General features: G+C 39.8%; 1 protein-coding gene across 9 annotated transcripts in view; it reads right to left on the reverse strand.

Annotated features, from left to right (window-relative positions):
* Positions 1 to 22,709, reverse strand: part of PKHD1 (PKHD1 ciliary IPT domain containing fibrocystin/polyductin) — a 256,540-nt gene that overhangs the window by 66,592 nt on the left and 167,239 nt on the right. For all 9 annotated transcript variants that reach the window (XR_005264657.1, XR_011808607.1, XR_005264658.2 and 6 more), the window contains 7 exons: positions 18,216 to 18,329; positions 17,107 to 17,194; positions 12,929 to 13,083; positions 10,784 to 10,936; positions 9,534 to 10,412; positions 8,473 to 8,635; positions 2,676 to 2,836 (listed from right to left, as the gene is read on the reverse strand). Coding sequence is in view for 6 of the 9 variants with exons in the window: in XM_038177367.2 (XP_038033295.1) it covers positions 2,676 to 2,836; positions 8,473 to 8,635; positions 9,534 to 10,412; positions 10,784 to 10,936; positions 12,929 to 13,083; positions 17,107 to 17,194; positions 18,216 to 18,329 (1,713 nt within the window). In the remaining 3 variants the exon portion in view is untranslated. The remainder of the gene's footprint in view (positions 1 to 2,675; positions 2,837 to 8,472; positions 8,636 to 9,533; positions 10,413 to 10,783; positions 10,937 to 12,928; positions 13,084 to 17,106; positions 17,195 to 18,215; positions 18,330 to 22,709) is intronic.

The following is a 22,709-nucleotide window of genomic DNA, read 5'->3' on the forward strand; positions in this document are numbered from 1 at the left end:
AGAAATAATAAGAACAACAATTTTGGATCTGTTCCTTCCTTTCTTTTTTTCCTTTTCTCTTTTTTTCTGAATTCTGTGTTTTTTCCAGGAAATTAAAACTTCAGCTTTATGTGAACAAGTCCATTTCTACAGATAGCCACGATAAACAGACCTGGTCTATGACCCAAAAGGTAACACAGCAGGCAAAAGACAAGACACACAGGAAGACAAATAATAATAATAATAATAATAATAATAATAATAATAATAATAATAATAATAATAATAATAATAATAATAATAATAATAATAATGTCTACATGCTTAAATATATATATTACACAGCTTGCTACTGCCCATATGATATAGCCAGGACTCAGGAAGCCACGTGGTCCCTCCTTGGCCTATTGCAAAGACACATATGTACGTAAATGATATATGTATTCTCTACCAGTTGTGTCTTCAACTAAAGGCATCATATGGATTCAAGAACATTAATATCATTCTGAGTAATCCACTGTGCTGCTGTTACAGCTCTCACAGCCTCTCTCTTCTACGGAACTCTTCAGGGAAAATGTCTCACTAGATTTTGTGACCCTGAAGTACAATGAGTATTTTGGCTTTGTTCCCCCTGGAGTAAGCAGAATATCTCGAAATGGCTGAAGACCAACAGTTTCAAGCTGACTGTGCAGACTGGAAGCTTAAGGGGAATACGTTCATGAATTGGGATGAAGGTGCAATTAAGCCAGAGCTGTCGAGTCTCAAATAAATTAATGTCACTACACTGTGGAAGTGGCAAAGACGTTGTGTAGCTCCCTGAAAAAACTATCCCTCTTTTTATGTTTAACAAGGCTAGCAGATAACCACTGCATGGCAGTGCTCTGATCAAGCTGCTAGAAGTTGCTGGAATTACTCTGGTTTAACAAGGCACCAGGTGGGGATGTGGATGAAAGGCTCAGCAGGTGGGTGCAGAGCACCCAGTTAACATCGCTACCAAACATTCATCTGGATTCAGGAAAGGCAGAACTCCCAGGGCCAAAACCTGCTCATCAGCATCATCTGGGAATAGTGCTACCACCTTCCCCGGCCTTGAAGCACTGCCACAATGAGGGGCAATCTGGCCCCACAGAAGGAAAGATGAGCATTTTCTGGTATCTACTATGGGAGTCTGCACACCAATGTGCAAAATATTCAGTGTTACAACTTTCAAGAGGGTGACAGAGCGGGGAGAGAAGGGAAGACAACGACCATGAATTCACCTCAGCATCAAGCTGTGACTTTCCAAATGTCAGCCTCAAGATGAAAGGAACCTCAGGTCAGAATGAGAAATACAGAGGAATTAAACACAAAATTGTGAAGAGAGGGGAAAAAAATCCCAATTCATATTTGGGCAGCAAGAAGAAAACACAGCAATTTTGTTACAGCCTTGGAGGCAGGCAGCATTTACCATATGCTGTCGCCTCCATTACACAAGGAGATAAACCCTGTGGAGTGCAGGTTGCACTGTCAGTGCAGTTTAGATGGTGGGGATTCCTGGCACTCATATGACTATGTCCCAGGGCGTGCTAAAAATGGTGAGAATCTAAATAAAGTATAGGTTCTGTATGCAAAGTATGTGTGCATTAATATGCACGTGCTAAATGGTAATACTGATAGGATATTAGCACTTGCTTGCAATTCATAATCAGGGCAGAAAAGGTAGAATAAAAATCAGTGTGTTTGTGTCTAGACAACATATTAATCAGCCCTCTAAGCAGCCAGTTAGAGTGGGATCCTTAGAGAAAAAGCCTTTACTGGGTACACATTAGACATTTTGTTTAAAGATTAAAGTTCTTCTCATGTTTAATCAGTTTTAGAGAAGGATGGAAAACAGGATTAATTACAGTCCCTTCCATCAGTCTCCCATACCGCCGGAGTCACAAATGATGCGCCTTCTCAGCAAAATGGCCGCCGTCAGCAGCAGGCGCAGGAAATACTAATTGTAATTAAAGAGTCTATTTGGAATCACAGAGCAGAGTTTTAATCAGAAAGAGAACGGAGCCTTGCTGTGTGAACTTTCAGAAAGTGGTTCCAGAGCAGAACGGGCCCTTTTAAACCAGAGAGAGGGGTCTTTAAACTTCTGGAGTGGGTTTTCAGTTTGATTATCTCCTCAGTGGGACATGGATGAAAATCCTTGCTGTGCCAATTATTGTTATTATTTTGCACTTCCATAGCAGTTACATGGCAAGTCTTCACACAGAATCACAGAATCACAGAATTTCTAGGTTGGAAGAGACCTCAAGATCATCGAGTCCAACCTCTGACCTAACGCTAACAGTCCCCACTAAACCATATCCCTAAGCTCTACATCTAAACGTCTTTTACTCAACAGTTCCAGAGAATTTTGCAAAGGGCAGGTAAGTTCTGATCTGGTCTTAAAATTAATAAATTAAACCCTAAAGGGGATAAGGATTGCCAGGTGACATGATTCTGGGAGATGGCAGAGAGGCATTGGTGGACACAGACCTGTGCAATGAGATCTCCTAGACTTCGCCACTGCAATTCACTACTTCCATCCTGAAAAGGCATCACCCAGTCTGGGGCCATAACCACAGACCTCAGCTGCAGGTCTCAACGAAAGGCTGGGATGCACCTACCTCTCATGGGTCAAGTGTATGCATGACTGTGCAAGCACTCCAGACAGCACAGGCACTTACCAGCTTGCAAGTAGAACTGTGTCCATTCAAATTCGGACTTTGGGAAAACAGAAACAGGTGGTTCCAGGTCCAGGACACTTCCATCCAAATCCTTGAAAAGGGCCTTCCTTGAACCTTTGCAACTCTTTTCCGGGAACATGGTGTCTTCAGAGCTCTGTACACTGGCAGGCAGGAGAAGCAGTGTTATTATGAGACAGGCAAAAAGAAATTATTGTGCTGTGCTGTTGTCTGCAACTTATTTACACTGAAAACAAACACTTCTGTGCATATATGCGATGCCTTGAAATTTACTAGGTGAACTCATATGCCCATGAAAAGACAGCAAATGAAAAATAAAGTAAAATGAATGAAATCTAAGCAGACTAGTCAATGTCTAGCATGTTCTGTAAAGAAATCCTGCAGCAATCTTTGTATTTTGACATATTGGTATGCAAAAAAAAAAAAAAAAAAAAAAAAAAAAAAAAAAAAAAGGGGGGAAAAAAAAAGAAAGGGAAAAAAAAAAAAAAAAAAGAGAGACAAATCTGCATCCTCTCCCACCAGATGTTGGCTGGGTTTGGACAGAGAAAATCATTTTATTTCCAGTGTAACTCCTGTCCCCAAATTTCAAGTTCCCTGGAGTTTGTTTGGGCCAATGTGGGCTGTCATGGTCCTTGGAGCCAGCTGTTGCAGTTTGAGTACCTCTGGTTCCCTCTTGGATTTCCTGATTTGAGGAACAGCAGTGATATGACCACCAGTATTCACATGCTATTAATCTTTGACCTATGGTAGATGAAATCTATAGTTACTGAGTGACAGTGAAACATGTTGGCTGCTGCCACACAGTGACCAGGAATGCCTCTGCTGCAGTGTGCAGGGCTGATATGGGACCATGGCTCCCCAGGCATTGCTCTTCACTTCCACCAGGTGATGGATTGATTTTTGTTTACGGATTGGTGTGTGCTTACATAGCATTTTGATAAAAAGCACAGGCTGCCCAGTAGTACCTGTTTGTCTTGTACTTAGCACTGTGGCCTGAAAAAGAGGGAACCCTCTACAGGGCCAGAAGATTGCACATTCCCATGACCAACTGAGTTTATGCAGGAGAAATCATGAAGTAAGGTGAAACGACTGAAAGAATGAGAGAAGGAGCCAGCAGTCTTTGATGGTCTTAAAGTGAAGTGTAGGTGAAACTAAGCTCAAAACTACGTTCACCACACAGTCACGCATATCTTGTAGTACTCCCAGCCAATGAGTAGCTACTTCTCTCCTAGTGATAAGTTGATATGTTCAGGTTCCAAGAACAGAATTAAACCCTAGGTTTTTTGTTTGTTTGTTTTGTTTTTGTTTGTTTGTTTGTTTTTTTATTTTTTAAAGAAAAGAGTTTCAAAGCATTAGTCCAAACCAGTACAAAGTTCTTTTTGGATGGGGTGAGAACATATCTCCACAGATTACATCTAATTTTCAAATGGATTTAAACTCAACTTTTAACATCAGTATGTTCTCGGAAGGAAATTATAAGTATAGTCATTTAAAACTGCCAGGAAAAAAAAAAAAAAAAAGTAATTTTTTGCTTATAGCATTAAAGGTTGGCTTCCACAGAGGGAGATATCTACAGCAGGACAAGTTTGTTGGAGAGGAACTCACCTCACCTGAGACATGTGCCTAGGAGAGTTAGGATGAATCATTTTCTAGACAACCATCACTATTGAATACAAATCAGTTGAGTGTCCTCTTTAGATTACACACCTAATCTTTTGATCACTAACGTTTAGAGAGCAGAATAACTTGTTGGAGATCTTAAGTGCTTTAACTGGTCTTTGACTAAATGCTTAACACAGCTTAAGAGAGCTAGCCAACTGGCCGTATAGCTCCTATTACAGAAATGTAGTGAGATACAATGACTTGTACTCCAGCAAAGTCCATGGAAATACTTTTAGATTGTTACGTGGATACTCTTTAATCCTGGAGAACACTTAGAATTTCTTGAGACCAAGTTGGAAGAACACACTTATTGACATTAAGAGTGCAGCAAAGTCAAATAGGCAATGATCCATATTAAGGAAAGAGAATCACATGGACCAGTGTTTCCAATCAATACTACTTGAAAGATGTGGAGAACAGGGAAAGTTCCTCTGATCCTGACAGCTAGTGCAATTCTTCAGCCTCAGAAGATCCAGCATTTCAGCTGGCTAGGTCCACCAGTGGGAAAGCAAGGCACTTCATGCTCTTGCCATATTCCCTGATGTTTCTATTTCCTCTCTTGCTCTAAGGCAATGCTCACCTTCTCCTTGACAGAAGATATTCATCAAGATATCCCGTCAGGGTGCTATAGCAGAACAATGCAGCCACAGCCTGGATCCAGCACAGCAGTTGCACAGGTGGACTAAATAAATGTATGCAGATAATGCATGAGGAGCACTGAGAGATGTAATCTCCCTTGGAGGTTTACCAGAGCCCTAAGAAAACATTCTGTAATCCACATGCATTCATCACATTTGAAATCACCAGCTCTTGCAGTGGACTGCGTATTCAGCAGCTCACTAATAGCATAATATTGTGGGATGGATACAAGAGTGAAACATAATGGGAGCTGACAAGCTGGACAGGTCTCAGAAATCTACACACAAACTAACGCCCAAAGCAAAAAGCAAAAATATAGAATAAAATAAAAATTCTAGCAGAAGGCTGGAGGGGCTCTAAACATAGCAGTGTGGGACACCTCCAATTATTTTTGACTGGCAAGCGGAGTCCATGCTGGATTTCTTTCTTTCTTTTTTTTTTTTTTTTTTCACTACTTCAAGGCTTTCCTGACATAGCCTCTATGTTGTGTTCACCCATTGTAATAAATAAATTGGCATGTGGTTTCCATTGGACGTGGTATGTTTGAACTGCTACAGCCATCAGTGACTTAAGGTTAGAGATGAAGCTCTCTCCCTCCCTGCTCCATGTTTCTCCACACACAGCTAATATTCTCCCTGGGCAGGAGCAGTTCTGGCAATCATTTGACATCTCACAGCCTGCCTGGTACTGATCAACATTTCTGATTTGATCTCGCAGGCAAAAATCAAGCTCTGCTTCCCCAGCCAAAAGGACATTCCCTATCTCAGGGTTTTTTGCTGAAGGTCCTGACATTTTCTGAAGCCTGAGGCTGAGAATTCAGAGATGCTTGGGACAGAGTTTTAAGAAATAGGATATATGAACCTTGTTTTGCTATACAAACATCAGTAAGAGAAGAAATCCAAGAGGACTGGTCTGGAGACGCACCTTGATAGAATCTGAACCTCAACTCTTCAAAAATTGCCCTTAACTAACAGTTACCTTTTTTCTTTTTCTTTTTCTTTTTCTTTTTCTTTTTCTTTTTCTTTTTCTTTTTCTTTTTCTTTTTCTTTTTCTTTTTCTTTTTCTTTTTTTTCTTTTTTTTTCCTTTTCTTTTTCTTCTTCTTTTTTTTTTTTCTTTTTCTTCTTCTTTTTCTTCTTCCTTTTCTTCTTCTTCTTCTTTTTTTTTTCTTTTGGATTTGAGTTTTTCTGTGCATATTTGTTTGATGCCTGAGCTTTTTCATTTTTGTCAGCCAGGAACAGTACAAGAGAAGACAGATACAAAGGATGGGACTGCTCTGCACCTAGACACTCAGTCTAAAATAATTGCTTAAACTTTCAATAAGATAAATTTTATAACATTATTTCATATTTTATTTTATTATTTATAATATAAAATTATATAAAATTATAATTACATTTTAATAAGATAACATTAAGATAAGACAGCCGATAGAGGTGAAAATAGTCCCAGACTTATAGAATCATAGAATCATAGAATCATAGAATATCCTGAGTTGGAAGGGACCCTTAAGGATCATCAAGTCCAACTCTTGACACCGCACAGGTCTACCCAAGTTCAGACCATGTGACTAAGTGCACAGTCCAATCTCTTCTTAAATTCAGTCAGGCTCGGTGCAGTGACCACTTCCCTGGGGAGCCTGTTTCAGTGTGCAACCACTCTCTCTGTGAAGAACCCCTTCCTGATGTCCAGCCTAAACTTCCCCTGCCTCAGCTTAACTCCATTCCCGCGGGTCCTGTCGCTGGTGTTAATGGAGAAAAGGTCTCCTGCCTCTCGACACCCCCTTACGAGGAAGTTGTAGACTGCGATGAGGTCTCCCCTTAGCCTCCTCTTCTCCAGGCTGAACAGGCCCAGTGCCCTCAGCCGTTCCTCATACGTCTTCCCCTCCAGACCTTTCACCATCTTCGTAGCCCTCCTCTGGACACTCTCCAACAGTTTCATGTCCTTTTTATACTGTGGTGCCCAGAACTGCACACAGTACTCGAGGTGAGGCCGCACCAGCGCAGAGTAGAGCGGGACAATCACCTCCCTCGACCTACTAGCGATGCCGTGCTTGATGCACCCCAGGACACGGTTGGCCCTCCTGGCTGCCAGGGCACACTGCCGGCTCATATTCAACTTGTTGTCTACCACGACCCCCAGATCCCTCTCTTCTAGGCTGCTCTCCAGCGTCTCATCGCCCAGTCTGTACGTGCAGCCAGGGTTTCCCCGTCCCAGGTGCAGGACCCGGCACTTGCTCTTATTGAACTTCATGCGGTTGGCGATCGCCCAGCTCTCCAACCTATCCAGATCCCTCTGCAAGGCCTTTCCACCCTCATTCGAGTCCACAACTCCTCCAAGTTTGGTGTCATCAGCAAACTTGCTCAAAATGCCTTCTATTCCTACATCCAGATCGTTTATAAAAATATTGAAAAGTACCGGCCCTAAAATGGAGCCTTGAGGGACCCCACTGGTGACCGCCCGCCAGCCTGACGCAGCCCCATTCACCATAACCCTTTGGGCCCTGCCCGTTAGCCAATTGCTCACCCATCGTATGATGTTTTTATTTAGCTGTATGGTGGACATTTTGTCCAGTAGGATCCTATGGGAAACCGTGTCAAAAGCCTTGCTGAAGTCCAAAAAAATCACATCAGCTGGTTTCCCTTGGTCTACCATACGGGTGATCTTATCATAAAAGGAAATCAGGTTAGTTAGGCAGGACCTACCCTTCACAAACCCATGCTGGCTGGGACCAATGACTGCTTTGTCCCCCAGGTGCGCCTCAATACGTTCGAGAACCATCTTCTCCATGATTTTACCAGGCACTGATGTGAGACTGACAGGCCTGTAATTGCTAGGGTCTTCTTTCTGACCCTTCTTGAAAATCGGCACAACATTTGCCAGCTTCCAGTCTACCGGGACCTCTCCAGACTCCCAGGATCGTTGAAAAATAATTGAGAGAGGTTCCGCGATGACGTCCGCCAGCTCCTTCAGCACCCGGGGATGAATCCCATCCGGACCCATGGACTTGTAGGGATCCAGGTGGAGTAGCAGATCCCGCACACGTTCAGGGTCGGTTGGGAGTTTGTCATCCCCACCGTCCCGGTCCTCCAGCTCGGGGCACCCTGGGTCCCGAAGCCCATCATCGGCATTGAAGACAGAGGCAAAGAAGGCGTTAAGCGTCTCTGCTTTGCCTATGTCATCGTCTGTGAGAAGACCTTCCCTGTCAAGGAGCGGCCCTATGTATTCTTTAGTTCTCCTTTTTCCATTCACATATCTAAAAAAACCCTTTTTATTTTCTCTCACAGACACAGCCAGCTTCAACTCTAGGTGTGCTTTAGCCACACGAATTTTCTTCCTACAGACACGAGCAGCATCCCTGTATTCTTTCCATGTCACCTGGCCCTCCTTCCAGTAGCGAAACACTTGTTGATTTTTATTTATTTATTTACTTAATTTTCAGAAACCATTGAAAAAGGTTCTAAAAAAAAAGCATATTACCTTGCTGGATGAAAGTAAAATTTGTCCTTCTCATTGACATGTAACATCCTTGATCTCTCCGCTGTGATAAGGGGCATGATGCCTAAATGGTCAGCATTTGACATGATGCAGACATCCCTGTCTTCACTATGGCAGCTCTTTGTAAAACCAGTAAATGTGACATCTACCAGAGATTAAAAAAAGACCAAGGAAGAAAAAATAGTGAGAGAAAATGCAATAATTATATAGAGAAAAGCTCCATTCTGTGACCTTTCCTATGTGAAATCGCTGCCATATATACATGAAAATCATTTTTTAAACAGACGATTTGCTTTAACCTATACTTTCATTTGGCTTTAGAATACACTGTACCTGAAGTTATATCTTAAATTAATATAAACTAAGACATGCACAGGAAATGAAATCAAATATAAAGTGAGAAACACAAGCATGATTGATTGATTAATTTGTTGGAATCAGTCAGAACTATTCTAAAGATGACTTGCCATGGATGGTTTATTCACTTGCCAGATTTTAATATAAGATGAGCTGTGGCTGGTGACACATGGTTGGCTATGGCATTGAAATCTTCTATAGCTACAAAATCCATAACTGGCAAATCTTTCTTTTGCAGTCTTTAAACATTATGATTCCTTATGACAATAAAAGTCATGACTGTTTCTGTGTAGCCACAGTCATCGTGTTCAATGCAAATTCTACAGGAAGTGTGCTAACCTCAAACTTGGCATCTTTATTTAGGTAGAGATAATTGCTGTTCATAGAGACACACCAAGTGAAAAAATAATTAGCACAGAAGAGGAGGTGTGTCTGAGGTAAAATAAACAAATTGGTACATAATTGCACTGTAGTAGATAAAGAAAGTGAAAAATACCAAGTAATATGTATTTAACTGAATCCAACTGAAGAAGCATTCAGAAGGATTTCCCTACCATGTCCATTTCCAGGTCCAACATAATGTCCATGTCCAGCTAAGTGTGACAGTCTGAAGCTTCAGCCTTGGAAAAATGAAATTAATCAAGACAGTTACAGAATAGTCTGGCCAATATAAATGGAAGACCAACCTTTCAGCTTCATGAGTCCCAGCACTTTTGGACAATGAACAATTTTGTGCCATGCATTTTCTGGCCTCTGGCTGGGCATAGTGGTAAATGTAGGCCATAAAATCCCAACACGGCCTCTTCGAGGGTAGTATGGTGGTCGATCTCTGGAAGTTAGGTCAGCTGCATGAGGCTTGATCCTGTCACTGATGCAGTCAAATGTTGAGCTTGTTGCGACAATGACAGAGTCTCTAAGTTCCAGGAATCTTTTCCCTGTGTGACACTGCTTGGCATAGAGACAATATAATACTGGCATGAGACCCACGGTGTTGTCCACCAGCACCACATTGTCTATAACGACGCTACTTCCAAGGTGGAACATCATACCGTAGTCATAATTCTTGTAAGATAGAAAACCTGTGATTCTAGTGCAGGTCGGAAAACCATCTCCCCTGTAGAGATGAATTCCATGGAGATTTGAATGGGCCACATTTTCACTGCAATACTCTCCATCCAGCAAACAGTCTTGGCCCCTGATATGGAAGCCAATCCGCTCAGATCCTGCCACAACATTGCCGTAGAGGGAGACACCAATGGCAAGGTTCACCTTTATGCCAGCAACCCAATTTAACAAGCCCTCTGGTTGCCTGCTCAGAATAACAAGGTTCTTGATGAGAGAATGGCTTTGTCCTTCCAAATCAATGCCAGGTCCAACTGTGTTGAACACCATGTTATCATGCAACACGATCCAGTTGCTCATGATTGCTTTGATACCACCTCCACAGCTACCATGAATGCTGGATGACACCACTGAGGACTGTTGGGATATGTTCCTGAATTCAATGACAGAAAGTTGAGGAGGCCCAAAGTTCAAAAATTCAATATTTGAGAGCTGAAGGACACCTGTAATGAGATAACTATAGTGAAACAGAAGCTTCCAGAACTACCTAAGAACTGCTTAAGGATAACACCCATTTAAACAGCATTCAGGCATATAATAGCAGGCAATCTTTGTCAGTGTATTGCCAGTATTGGCTATTTGTTCATAAGTATGTAAAAAGTTATAGTAAAATACAACCAACCACAGAACAGAACCCCCAGACCTATTCCAAGGTTATTATGAAATATTATTATATTCATGTTTCATGCATGTCACACAGAGACAGTTTGCTTAGACCTGTTGCAAAGCACATGCCAATGGATACATCTTCTGTTAAACAGCTCTTCTTGGGCAGAACTGGTCTGGTTGATGAGGATAGGTAAATTGCTACTACCTTCAAACTCTCTCCCACTGGAATCCATAAAATGTCCCACCAGCATCCTCCCAGTGCAAGCCAAATCAGACTTGATCTGTATGTTCCGTGTTAGGAGTCCAACCTCTGCTGCCAAGCGGATGCGTCTACTGTCTTCTGTGTCATGAAAATGGCCTGGGGAGTTTCAAGAGACAAAATGTGATAAGTGTCTATCATACCTATAAACCACTGCTTTGGGGAATATCCAGCCTGACAGCTTATGCACAGCATCTCTGCAGAATCTGCACTGACATTCAGGTGGGTTTTTCCTCCAGCACCATCTACGTGCATCAACACTAAAACAGAAAGGCCACCTGCCTATCAAATATTCACCATGCTCTTATATTTTACCAACATATTTTGTTTTTAGAAAAAGAAGGTGCTCAATCTTTTCCCTGCGGTGTGGAGATGCCAAATCAATGAACAGATTCACACTTAATTTTTTAAGCTAGATGTGCAGGAGATATTCTTCAGTACAGATACACTACAGAGCTTATCTCCATGAATTCTTGTTAGAATCAGACCAATGACAGCATTAAAAAGCAATTTCCTACAGACATCTGGTTTCAGGTATTTTCTAAAACTAAGTCTTGCTAAATGAATCCTTTGAGAGAGCCTATGCAGGTATCTAGCCCGGAATTCACCTTTGGTGACTTTCAGTATCTCCAGATTTAATTGAGTTAACCAAAATACTTTTATGTACAATGGAGAGAAAGAGTCAATTCTCAAGTGTAATCCATTATCTATTTTATACACCTGCTTTAATGGGAGAAGAAAATATAAACGAGTGGTACCTATTTTTCTGCTTTGACACATGTCACATATTCAATGACATGAACATTTACTCTACAAATCTATTTTTGCCTAGGTGAATCCCAGTATTTCTGCTGCTCTTAATTCTTCTGTCAGTCCCCTCCCCTTTTTTTTTTTGTTATGATGTCTAATAACTACAGCAGTACTCAAGAACTAAGAACAGCTTAAGAATAATGCCCATTTAGACAGCACTCAGGCATATAATAGCAGGCAATTTTTGTATGTAGTCATTTCATCTCAGGATATACTTGCTATATCTACCTTAGTGAAATAAATAAGCTAAGAATTGTCCTCTGGACTGAGACCAACTGGCAAGCTTCCTCCCTCCACAAAAAGGAAGGCCATGCCCTAACTACTGAAAACAGGGCCTAGACATCTTTGAACTTCATTTTTTGCAAAAACACAATTGTCATATGAAACTGCCATGGAGGCTATTGTCAAGTACAAATATGAACAATAGTAGAACACAGCACAGTCCCAAGTAATGCTTAATTTAATGGAGTAGCTATAACCACTTAAAACATACAATATTTCTAAACCTTTTCATTGATCATACTTCTCCAGCTACTAGCTCAAACAGAGTAAATTTAAAAATAACACCTTAAAAATCCTGGGTTTAAGGCCTCAGAATTTGATCTGTTAATTTTAATTCTTTTATTTTTACTACATAGAAAGTAATAATTTTACCTGGTAGGCTAAAATAAAATAAAATAAATTATTAACAGTGCATCTCTTTTTTTCCAGTTAAATATAGGTCTCCTATAATTTACACAATAAGTAGAGCTATGATAGGTGAAGTAATAAAGGTATCTCTCTGTGATCATAATACAACGATTGTAAATCTATTTATGTATTAGGTAACAAATATATTAGTTTCATGTCACAATCACATTTTTTAATTGAAACTCCAAAAATATCGTTTTGCAATATGAAAAAGGGCAATGTTGTGAATTTTTCAGTTTCTGACACAGCATGAAAATAGTGTAAATGACATTTTTTTTTAATTAAAAAAAAACAAACTTTTCCGCTAAATTTTTAGTTATCTCTGTGTTAACTAGCTCTAATTAACACATGAAACACCAGGATCAAAAGTATTAAGCACTGGATTGACTCTCTTTCAAGATGTTCTTGTTAGAATCAACTGTTCACTGCAATTTTTACCATCAGTTTTGCAGTATCAATATAGCAAGAAAAAAAGCATGCAGATAAAGAAATGAATATGCATCAATAAAGTAAAACTGATCTTGGTGAGATCTGAGACAGAAGGTCCATGCTTCAGAAGAAAACTCTCAAACAGAAAGATATGTTTCTTACCAATATGCCTGTGGAGGAGGCGTTCATGGAGTGCTATGCTACGACCATTGACTTCTTTAAGTGTAACTACTTCAGCTTGATGAGCTTCATAGGAAGAAGAGCTGACAACAATATCTCCACCAGGACTCCAGTCCACTTCATCTTCCACCAAAATCCTGTAATGCCAAGATATTAAATCAATGTTATTGCATTATGAATTATGCTCACAGATTTCCTAAAAAATGGACAACAGCTTTTCCAAGGCAGATCTCAGAAAGAATCTTCAGGCTATGCTCTAGGAAAAATGCTTTAAGGCTTGCTGCATCCAAAAATGAATGCCTGAAATATGTAGGATAAAATTCATCCTGAAATGCCTGTTTTATACCACTGGTTACCAAGGTATCTCATATTGATACAGGGCTCAAGTATGTTTCCTACCAAATATGTGTCAGACCATTTTCAGTGACAGGGATATCCTACTTGGTTTCCATCTACAGGTCTGAAAGAAAACAAAACAAAACAAAACAAACAAAACAAAACCAAAAAAAAAAAAACCCACACAAAAAAAAAAAAAAAAAAAAACATTTTTCTAGGTTCTATTTGCCATTGATATGTACATTTTGCACACATCCCAGGTCATTCATAATAGGGTCTGCAGGAGGATCTGGATAGGCTGCACCAATGGGCTGAGGCCAACTGTATGATGTTCAACAAAGCCAAGTGCCAGGTTCTGCACCTGGGGCACAATAACCCCAAGCAGTGCTACAGGCTGGGAGATGAGTGGTTGGAAAGCTGCCTGGTAGAGAAGGACCTGGGAGTATTGGTTGATAGTTGGATGAATATGAACCACCACTGTGCTCAGGTGGCCAAGAAGGCCAACAGCATCCTGGCTTGTATAAGAAGCAGTGTGGCCAGCAGGGCTAGGGAAGTGATTGTCCCCCTGTACTCGGCTCTGGTGAGGCCGCACCTCGAGTACTGTGTTCAGTTTTGGGCCCCTCACTACAAGAAGGTTATCGAGGTGCTCGAGCGAGTCCAGAGAAGGGCAACGAAGCTGGTGACGGGTCTGGAGAACAAGTCTTATAAGGAGCGACTGAGGGAGCTGGGATTGTTCAGCCTAGAGAAAAGGAAGCTCAGGGGTGACCTTACTGCTCTCTATAGGCACATTAAAGGAGGCTGTAGAGAGGTGGGGGTTGGTCTGTTCTCCCATGTGCCTGGTGACAGGACGAGGGGGAATGGGCTAAAATTGCACCAGGGGAGGTTTAGGTTGGATGTTAGGAAGAACTTCTTTACTGAGAGGGTTGTTGGGCATTAGAATGGGCTGCCCAGGGAAGTGGTGGAGTCACCATCCCTGGAGGTCTTTAAAAGACGTTTAGATGTAGAGCTTAGTGATATAGTTTAATGTAGGACTGGTTAGCATTAGGTCAGAGGTTGGACTCAGTGATCTTGGAGGTCTCTTCCAACCTTGACAGTTCTATGATTCTGTAATAATACTAGACACCTGCATCTAGAAAACATATTTTTTTTTCTCCTAACTTTAAACAGATTATTTGCTCTCTGAATGCTGAAAGTCATCTCTGGACCTAGACACCAAAATGTAGGTGTCCATCTGTAGATGTGTGCATGTGCACTACTAGCAGTTAAGCTTCCACTGTAGTTGATAAAGACCTAACCAGTACAGCCAATAACAGGTGAAACGTGATCCAGCTTCCTCTGTATTGGACACATAGGGCAGCATTTGATTGCCTAAACATGAGCAACCTGTTGTTGATTGAACTGTCCCAAGATATCTAAGAACTAGGCTAGCAGACTTGACAGGAGTAGCTCATGGAGCATTCCTGAAGGGACAGATGGAAGCCAGGGAAGGGATTCAAAGGCATCTCAGATGAGCTCAAAGGTACCAGATGAGCGTTTCATAGAGAAAGGAAAAGCACTTAATGAAAGCAAAATTGGTAATGATCCGTATATATATATATATATATATATATATATATATATATATATATATATATATATGATAAATACCCAAATACCCACCAAAGGGTACTATTATACAGTGATCAGTGCTGGCCAGGTGATGAGCTATACTCAGCTAATTGCTGATATAACAGACCACTGAAAGAATTCAGAGAATCTTGCATGACTCATCATGCAGTCAGATGTAATGGAAGTATAGAGAGAAAGGAAAGGCCTAGTGGGATGTAATTAGCAAGCTACATTGCCAGGTTTTCTTGATGTCTCTTGTCACAGTCATTTTCAAAGATAAGTAGGCTCAAGATGAATACTTCCAGTTTTCTGCACCTCTGAACACTCCATAGAGAAGTCTTTTGTGCTTGGAGGTAGCACTGGACAGCTTCTGAAAGGGCAGGAAAGTGTTACTTTGACTCAGAGCTATGTACTTTTTAAGGATAAATTCACTGTCAAGGAGGAAGCAAAACAAAACAGAGTAACAAGAATAGGGCTTAAGTTTAAGGTTTTTGACAGTTCACTTGCAACACATATTATTAGCTGAATCTTAAGTCCAGTCCCAGACAAACAGTCCAATTCTAATTTATCTCTTCTGGACCCAAACTTAACTCTTAACTCTTGCACTTCAAACAAGTCTCATAAGAGGAATCAGTAAGCAAGAGAAAGTATGGTTTGTATGATACACTGTCAAAATGCTCATCTGCTGAAATATTAATATAGTTTTTCACTGCAAGTAACAAAAAAAAAAAAAAAAAAGTATTTCTTTTTGTAAGCATAAATACTTCCTTTACTCGTGTGCTGACTCATATTGGAAAATATATGCAACAACTTCTCTCAGTCAATAGAAGAGCCATTTTCTTCAGCTATTCTAGGACTGACTTGCCTATTTCCTGTATCTAACCACATTAACTCTTAACTGGCTAATAGTATTAGTTTCTGAAAAAAAAATAAATAAATCTGTGGCCAAGATTTTTCATAAAAAATAGCTTCCTCTCCTCTCCTCTCCTCGCCTCGCCTCTCCTCTCCTCTCCTCTCCTCTCCTCTCCTCTCCTCTCCTCTCCTCTCCTCTCCTCTCCTCTCCTCTCCTCTCCTCTCCTCTCCTCTCCTCTCCTCTCCTCTCCTCTCCTCTCCTCTCCTCTCCTCTCCTCTCCTCTCCTCTCCTCTCCTCTCCTCTCCTCTCCTCTCCTCCAATGAGTTTTTCTTAGGCCTAACTGTTAGATTTTTTTTCTTTGAATATATGCATTTCAGTTTAAAATGAAGCATTTGGAAGAGTTACAGCAAAAGGTGATGAAAATTTCATGTAAGACAGAATCCAGAATTAGAGCTCCAGAGAGAGAGGTACATGCCCATGCTACATGGGCTAACAGTGGTCAGGGAACTTACAGAAGAGATCCCTATACAGACGTTCATATATTCAGGTCAAAAGTTTGAACTTCAAGATGTAGCCAACCTAACAAGCAGCTGTGGTAACTCTATTTAACCTGCCTTAGGAGGTGGTTTTGAATAAGCCTTCAGACTGAAGTCATAGGTAAGTGCTCGTGTAGTTAGGTCTGCTGGAGGAGCTGTAAAAGGTTATGGAGGGGCAGCAACAGGGGAGAGAGAAGGTAGGAATTTAAAAAATGCTAAGTGTTAAGTGAAAATGTGTCTATACCTTGAAAGTTTCACATCCCAGACAAATACCTTACTCTTCGGGCAGTGCAGGCAATCTTATGTTCTCTGAGACAATTAATGATCTATACAGAAAAGATTGACTCCAATAGCAGAAAATAGGATGTCTACTGCAGACACCACTTCTTAAAGTGCTGATCAAAGACGTTGAAGATCATGGTTCATATCCCAGTTTTGCCTAATTCATAGACGAAATTTGAATATAGGTCTCAAACCAAAAGGGACACCTTAATTATCAAGGTATCAGTCATTTTGGATTCTTCCAAAAAGAAAGAGAAAGGGAGAGGGAGGCAGGGAAGAAGGGAAGGAGAGAGGAAAGAAGGATGGAAAGACAGAAGGAAGCAAGGAAGGAAAGACAGAGGAAAGAGGAAAATCTTAGCTTCCTTATTCTTTAGAACTGGAACTAAAAATAGTATAATTTTTCTTGCATGATATAATATAGTTGTTCTTCTATCTAGATATAGTTTAAACAGTACCTGTCAGAAGGAAAAGAGTAATATTAGTATAAGCCACTGGAATGGGAGCCCAATCTTTGTGTTTGGAATAATATTTGGGCAAAATATTACCTGTCATTGCCAGGAGCAACGTTACCTCCAAGATGTGTCCAAGACTTCCCAGGATAACCACTATAAATTTGCACCTTTCCATAAACCCCTTCCAAAACAGAAGCAGAAGAGTAAAAATTAGAGAAATAATTAGAGAAATTATTTAGATTAACTGAATAGCTAAATATATTGATACCTCTCTATATATTAAAACACGTTTCTATATTTTATTTTCTATATTAAGAACAGCACATAACTTCCACTTGAAATAGAAAGTGAAGTATGAAAAATTCTGATATTATGCATTGAATTTTTTTGTTTCAATTCACTGACCCAGTCAATTCAAAATCTGTTCTGCATCTCTAATGCTAACCCCTCAGTTATGCTTCAAGTGTTTGAAAGGCCCCATTTAACTGCTTGAGCTAATGTCCTGCTTTTTTCCATGACATCTTGTGTCACTATAGTCCAAAAGAAGACTGTGGCAAGTATTGATAACTTCTTTAACTCTCATCATCTGAGAAGATCTAAAATTCAAACATGAACCTTCTTTTGTCAATCCTATGGATCCAAATGTTTAGAAGTATTTAAATGCATGTATTTGGATCCAGCCAGTAGCTCTTGGATGTAATTCATCTCACTTCAGTCATGAATTTTAAAATAAACAATGTGAGTTTACACTTATCAGCCTAGGCTGAAAACTTTTAGGGTAATTTGTTTTATCCTAAGAGAGATCAAAGATAAATGAGACAAAACACCATCTTCCAGCACACACTTCTCTCCACTCTGTAAGGTCATTTTAATTTGTTGACAACTACCCTTTACAAATCTCATACCTCAAACCTAACCACTGATAGGTCAAGACCTGTCCCAAATCCTCGTGCGTATGTGTTACTCCTTTTAAGTCCTCTCTGGTTTCTCATATAAATACCTCAGAACCTGACATCTTGTTGCTTATTTGCCTAAACAAAATCTCCACAGAAACTCTAGGAACCGACCTAGCAAAAATTACCAGGTTTAGCTCAAAAAAAATGTGTACCTTTCTTAGATATTTTTTTTTTCTGTAGAAAAATTATACCAAACAATTGCCTAAGATTGTTATCCCATAAAAAAATTAAACCCGTGTCTCATACCAATACTCCCTGGATGGACATTTATTTCCTCCAGACGATCACAGTAAATCCCTTCAGATGCCCGAAGAAGGATCAGTAGCTTTAAATCCTGTTTTAGAGGATGTTGAAAAGAACCTGAAATAAAGACAAAACAGCAACAACTGACACAGAGGTATTGGTGATATCTGTTATGCTGAAATGGCCCTCTCTGTTATCTCATGGAAATGGTCCCCATGCACTTTGCTCCATGCCATAGGTCCCTCCTGAAGCTGAGTTGAATTCTGTGAATGCCAGCATTGGCTCAGTGTGGAAATATTTCACCCACACCCCTTAACTTAGCTCCAGGTTCTCCTTGGAGTCAACAGAGAGAAATGAAAGTTCCTTCGTTCAGTGACTTGCACACATCTTATACAGCCTGCCTTGCCCCCTGGAAGTGACTGCCTCGTCATTGACTTTGAAGGTAGCCTAGAGAGACTGCTCCAAACTCAGATATTTCAGTTCATTCTTAAATTACGAGGGAATGGGAATGTGCCCTAAATTCAAATTAAGAGTCCCAGAAGGGTTTGCCCAAGGTCATGCAACAAGTGTGTAAAATGACAGGATGTTCTTATTCATTCTGCTAATCACTGAACAAGCATTTCCTTCCTCCACCCATCTTTGCCTTTCTGCTCAGTTGTAATTTCACCCCTTCCCAGATAACTGTTCCCATTCTGCTGCCAGGATGGATAAAGCAGTCTTTTAAACCAATTGAAAGATTTTATTAGAGCAGGGGAAGAGAAAATGCCCAAGAAGTTTTGGTGTGTGTGATGTTGCTCTTATCTTGTGATAAGTCTGTACAGTAAACTGTATTCCAACTGTGACTTCATTTATTTCACCAAGGGTAGTTTACAGTTTCAGAAGAAAATGGCCCAGCACTAAACAGATACTAGTGAGGAAAAAGTAGGGCAGTTTTTGCCCTGGAGAAATGTATGCGGAGTCCAGTAAAAGAGTTCAGCATTCCTTTAAAATTAGAGATTAAATCAATTATGCAACAGAAAACTGCAGCAGATGTAGAACTAAAAAATATATACATATCTGTACAAAATTAGCTGGCCTGTCATGTTCTTTTAATATTTAAAAATTACTAGTTTGGAAAAGAGAGTTGATTTTATATCCTGAAGAAATATTCCTCTTTAAGAGAATTTTAGTTAAGTGAAATCAAGAAATAAATTCATTGTTCTCCACCACTGTCTGATTGATATCTGCAGGTATTTAAATTCTCTTTACAGCTTTTAAATGGATAAAAGATCACGAGTACAAAACTTGCGTGCTCCCCATCTAATACGTCTCATACCAGTGAGTTCATTTCTTCTATGGGGACATGGAGGGACTTCAGTCTTACAGCATCCATCACCCATCTTTGGCTTTCTGGTTTTGACTTTCTTGCTTAAACTCCCATAACTAATACTAGTTTCAGAAAAGAAAACTTAGTGACAAGCACTTTTACCACTGGTGCACTAGGTTAAACAAATATCCAGCTAGAACTGCAGAAGAATTACATTGACATTTGTGTCTATTTTTGTACTCTGAGTGATTGTTTTCCTGCTTCACCCTCACAGCAAGTTGTGATTTAAAATACTAAGCCTGAAGATATCTTCCCCAGTCCTCAGGTCAACCTCACCCCCTGGGATGAAGTGATCAGCTACACTGACGACCCAAAAAAGACTCAACAAAAAATATTTAGAGAACTTTATATTGAAGTTACAAAGTTATTCACAAATACCTTTTCCTATAACAATGATGTCCCTTTAAAATAGGGGATTATTATTATCATTATGAATTACTATTTGTGTTATTATTGGTGTTATTATTTTACTGCTGGTTACAAAGCCTTTAATATTTCTTCTACTTAAGTCAATTTAAAAAAAAAAAAAAAAAAAAAAAAAAGCTATATGATATATCCAACTCAGCTCAATTTTAAAACAATTTTTAAGTAGGCTTCCAGGCTTAACAATCACAGAGATCTGTTTGGAAATGTGAATTCTAAATTCTTGTCTTGGAACTTATGAATCCCTAAAAGAGACACATGTACACTTAGCAAAAATTTGTGATTTTTTTTAATCCTAAAAAGCATGGCATTTTAGAGAACGTTGACTTTATTAAAATCTCTCACTTTCTCTCCCTCTCTCTCTCTAAAATCAGAGAGAGAAACAAAGCAGCTAATATAAAACTATTCATAACAGCTCATCACCATATTAAACCTTAGAAAAGAAATCCCGAAAGGAGAAGAAAACATTCATAGAAATTCTTCATTGCCTGGAAACTGAAAATAGTGTATCACACAAATGAACACGGGAGATATCTATGATTAGAAAAAAGACTTGCTTTAAGTAAATTTGGAACAAAAATAATCCTAATACTTGCTTATTTCCATTAATCGCTCAATTGTGTTAAGTCAGTGAATTTAAGAACTTGCATACAAGTGCTGCAAAAGAGTTAGCTCAGAAATGCATTGAACTACTAAAATAGATTTTTCAGTAAGTTTGGATCACTCATAATGTCTCAAAGAACTTGAAGGAACCTAATATTGTGCCAATATTCCAAAGATAAAAGTAAGAACTGCAGGTAATTACAGCCCTGTCAACTCAACACTGATTCTAGAGGAAAAATAAATAAAAATGGAATGTCCAACTTTGAACACAATTAATAAATCATTAAAGGTGGATGATATAATTAATGCCAATCAACGTGGTTTTATAGAAAATAGGTCCTGTGAAACTTCCTTGTTATCACATTCTAATGAAATTACAGGTTTACTTGATAAAGATAATAGCTGATATGATATAATCGGCTTCTCCAAGGCATTTGACTTAGTAGCACAAGACTTTGTGATTAACAGCCTACACAGGTACAACAAGAACATGGCATGTTAATTTCCAGGCTGACCGATAGACATAGGGGCTATAACTCCAGGTCAGTGTCTGGTCTGGTCTTGCAAGCCCTGTGGTACATGACATTTTATCAATGACCTAAACATGTCTCAAAATATTGGAAGATAAATTGCCACAAACAGAGAAAAAGATAGAGAAGGGTCAGCCAATACAGAAATAATTTGAAAGTGAAGCATTTAGGGGAGAAACTGAAGAATGTTCAAAATAGAGTAAAATGGGTCTTGAAAAGGTAATGATGTCCATGTAAATGAATGAAGAGTGAAAGAAAACTAGGGAAAATAAAGATAATCCAAAAAAAATGAGTAAGGTCAGAGAAATGTACTTTAGCTTAATCTAAGTAGAGTCCAAAAGAATGGCTCATGAAAATGAAGACATGGAAATGATACCTACCTCAGCTTACTGAAAGGACAATAGATAATTGTTATCAAAACAGATAATGCACAAAAGCTATTGGACCAGATAACTTTCATTACCATATGAAATAACTGTCATATGAAATCACAACTTTTGTAATAAGCAGTTTTGGTAAAATTACCAAGTTGCTATAAACAAAGGACTCACCATCTCTGCTGCACACATGTGAAGGATCTGGGTTTAAGTGCCTGTCTTTGAACTCTGGATGTGAAAACTTCAAGTCACTTGTCCCACTTTATTTTGATGAACAAGCCTTCCATAAAATCACATCAAACTCTCAAATTACCCATCCTGCACGTGAGATGCACAGCAATGGAGCCCATTTCCTATTCCTACTACAAGTAGGTTTACCAATTTAATGAACAGCCTGGTTCATCATAAGGTGAGAAGATAAAGCATAGCTGGCAGAGAAGTAGGAAAAAGGTAATTGTGACCAGCAGCTGCCAGAAGTGTCTGGTGAGATGTGCAGAAAAGGTTAGGAGGGAATAATGTCTGTGTATGCTGAAAGCTGTTCTCAAACATGCATCTTTTTGCAGCTGGGTTACTTGGAATTTGAAGGGTTTGCTCATCTGTTGATTTGACACTTATGTGCCAGCCTGGGCAGAGCTCCTGAGCAGTAATTTGTTCACTTCATATATCTCAGGCACTTCAGTGCAAGACAGAAGTCAATCTGTTGGTGCATAGGAGCTGAGCTGTCTTCTCAGAGGTAGTCAGGCATTGGAATAGTTTGCCCTGGGAGGTGGTGGAGTCACCATCCCTGGGGGTGTTTAAAGAAAGGTTGGACGTGATGCTTAGGGACATGGTTTAGTGAGTGACATTGGTGGCAGGGGGATGGTTGGACCAGATGATCTCGGAGGGCTTTTCCAACCTTAATGAGTCACTGCACAGTTTCTGTGTGCCTTCACTGTCTCTCTGCTGTCTGATGTCACATCAAATGTCCTCACTGCAGATGTGTGAACTTCTGTGAAGGGTGTCTAAACTGAGGTTCTTCAAGCAAGTATTGGCAATACACAGTGCAAAAATAAATACGTGATAATCCCATGTATGAGAAGTAACTTACACTGCTGATAAAGTCACTACAGTTTATATACTTTCCTGAAGAAGTGTGAAGCCCTACTGCCTGGACTGAGACACAGTTCTGTTGGCACAATGGTTGCAGCTCATTCATACT

Source organism: Anas platyrhynchos, chromosome 3, assembly GCF_047663525.1.
Source record: "Anas platyrhynchos isolate ZD024472 breed Pekin duck chromosome 3, IASCAAS_PekinDuck_T2T, whole genome shotgun sequence".
In the NCBI taxonomy this organism is placed as follows: Eukaryota; Metazoa; Chordata; class Aves; order Anseriformes; family Anatidae; genus Anas; species Anas platyrhynchos.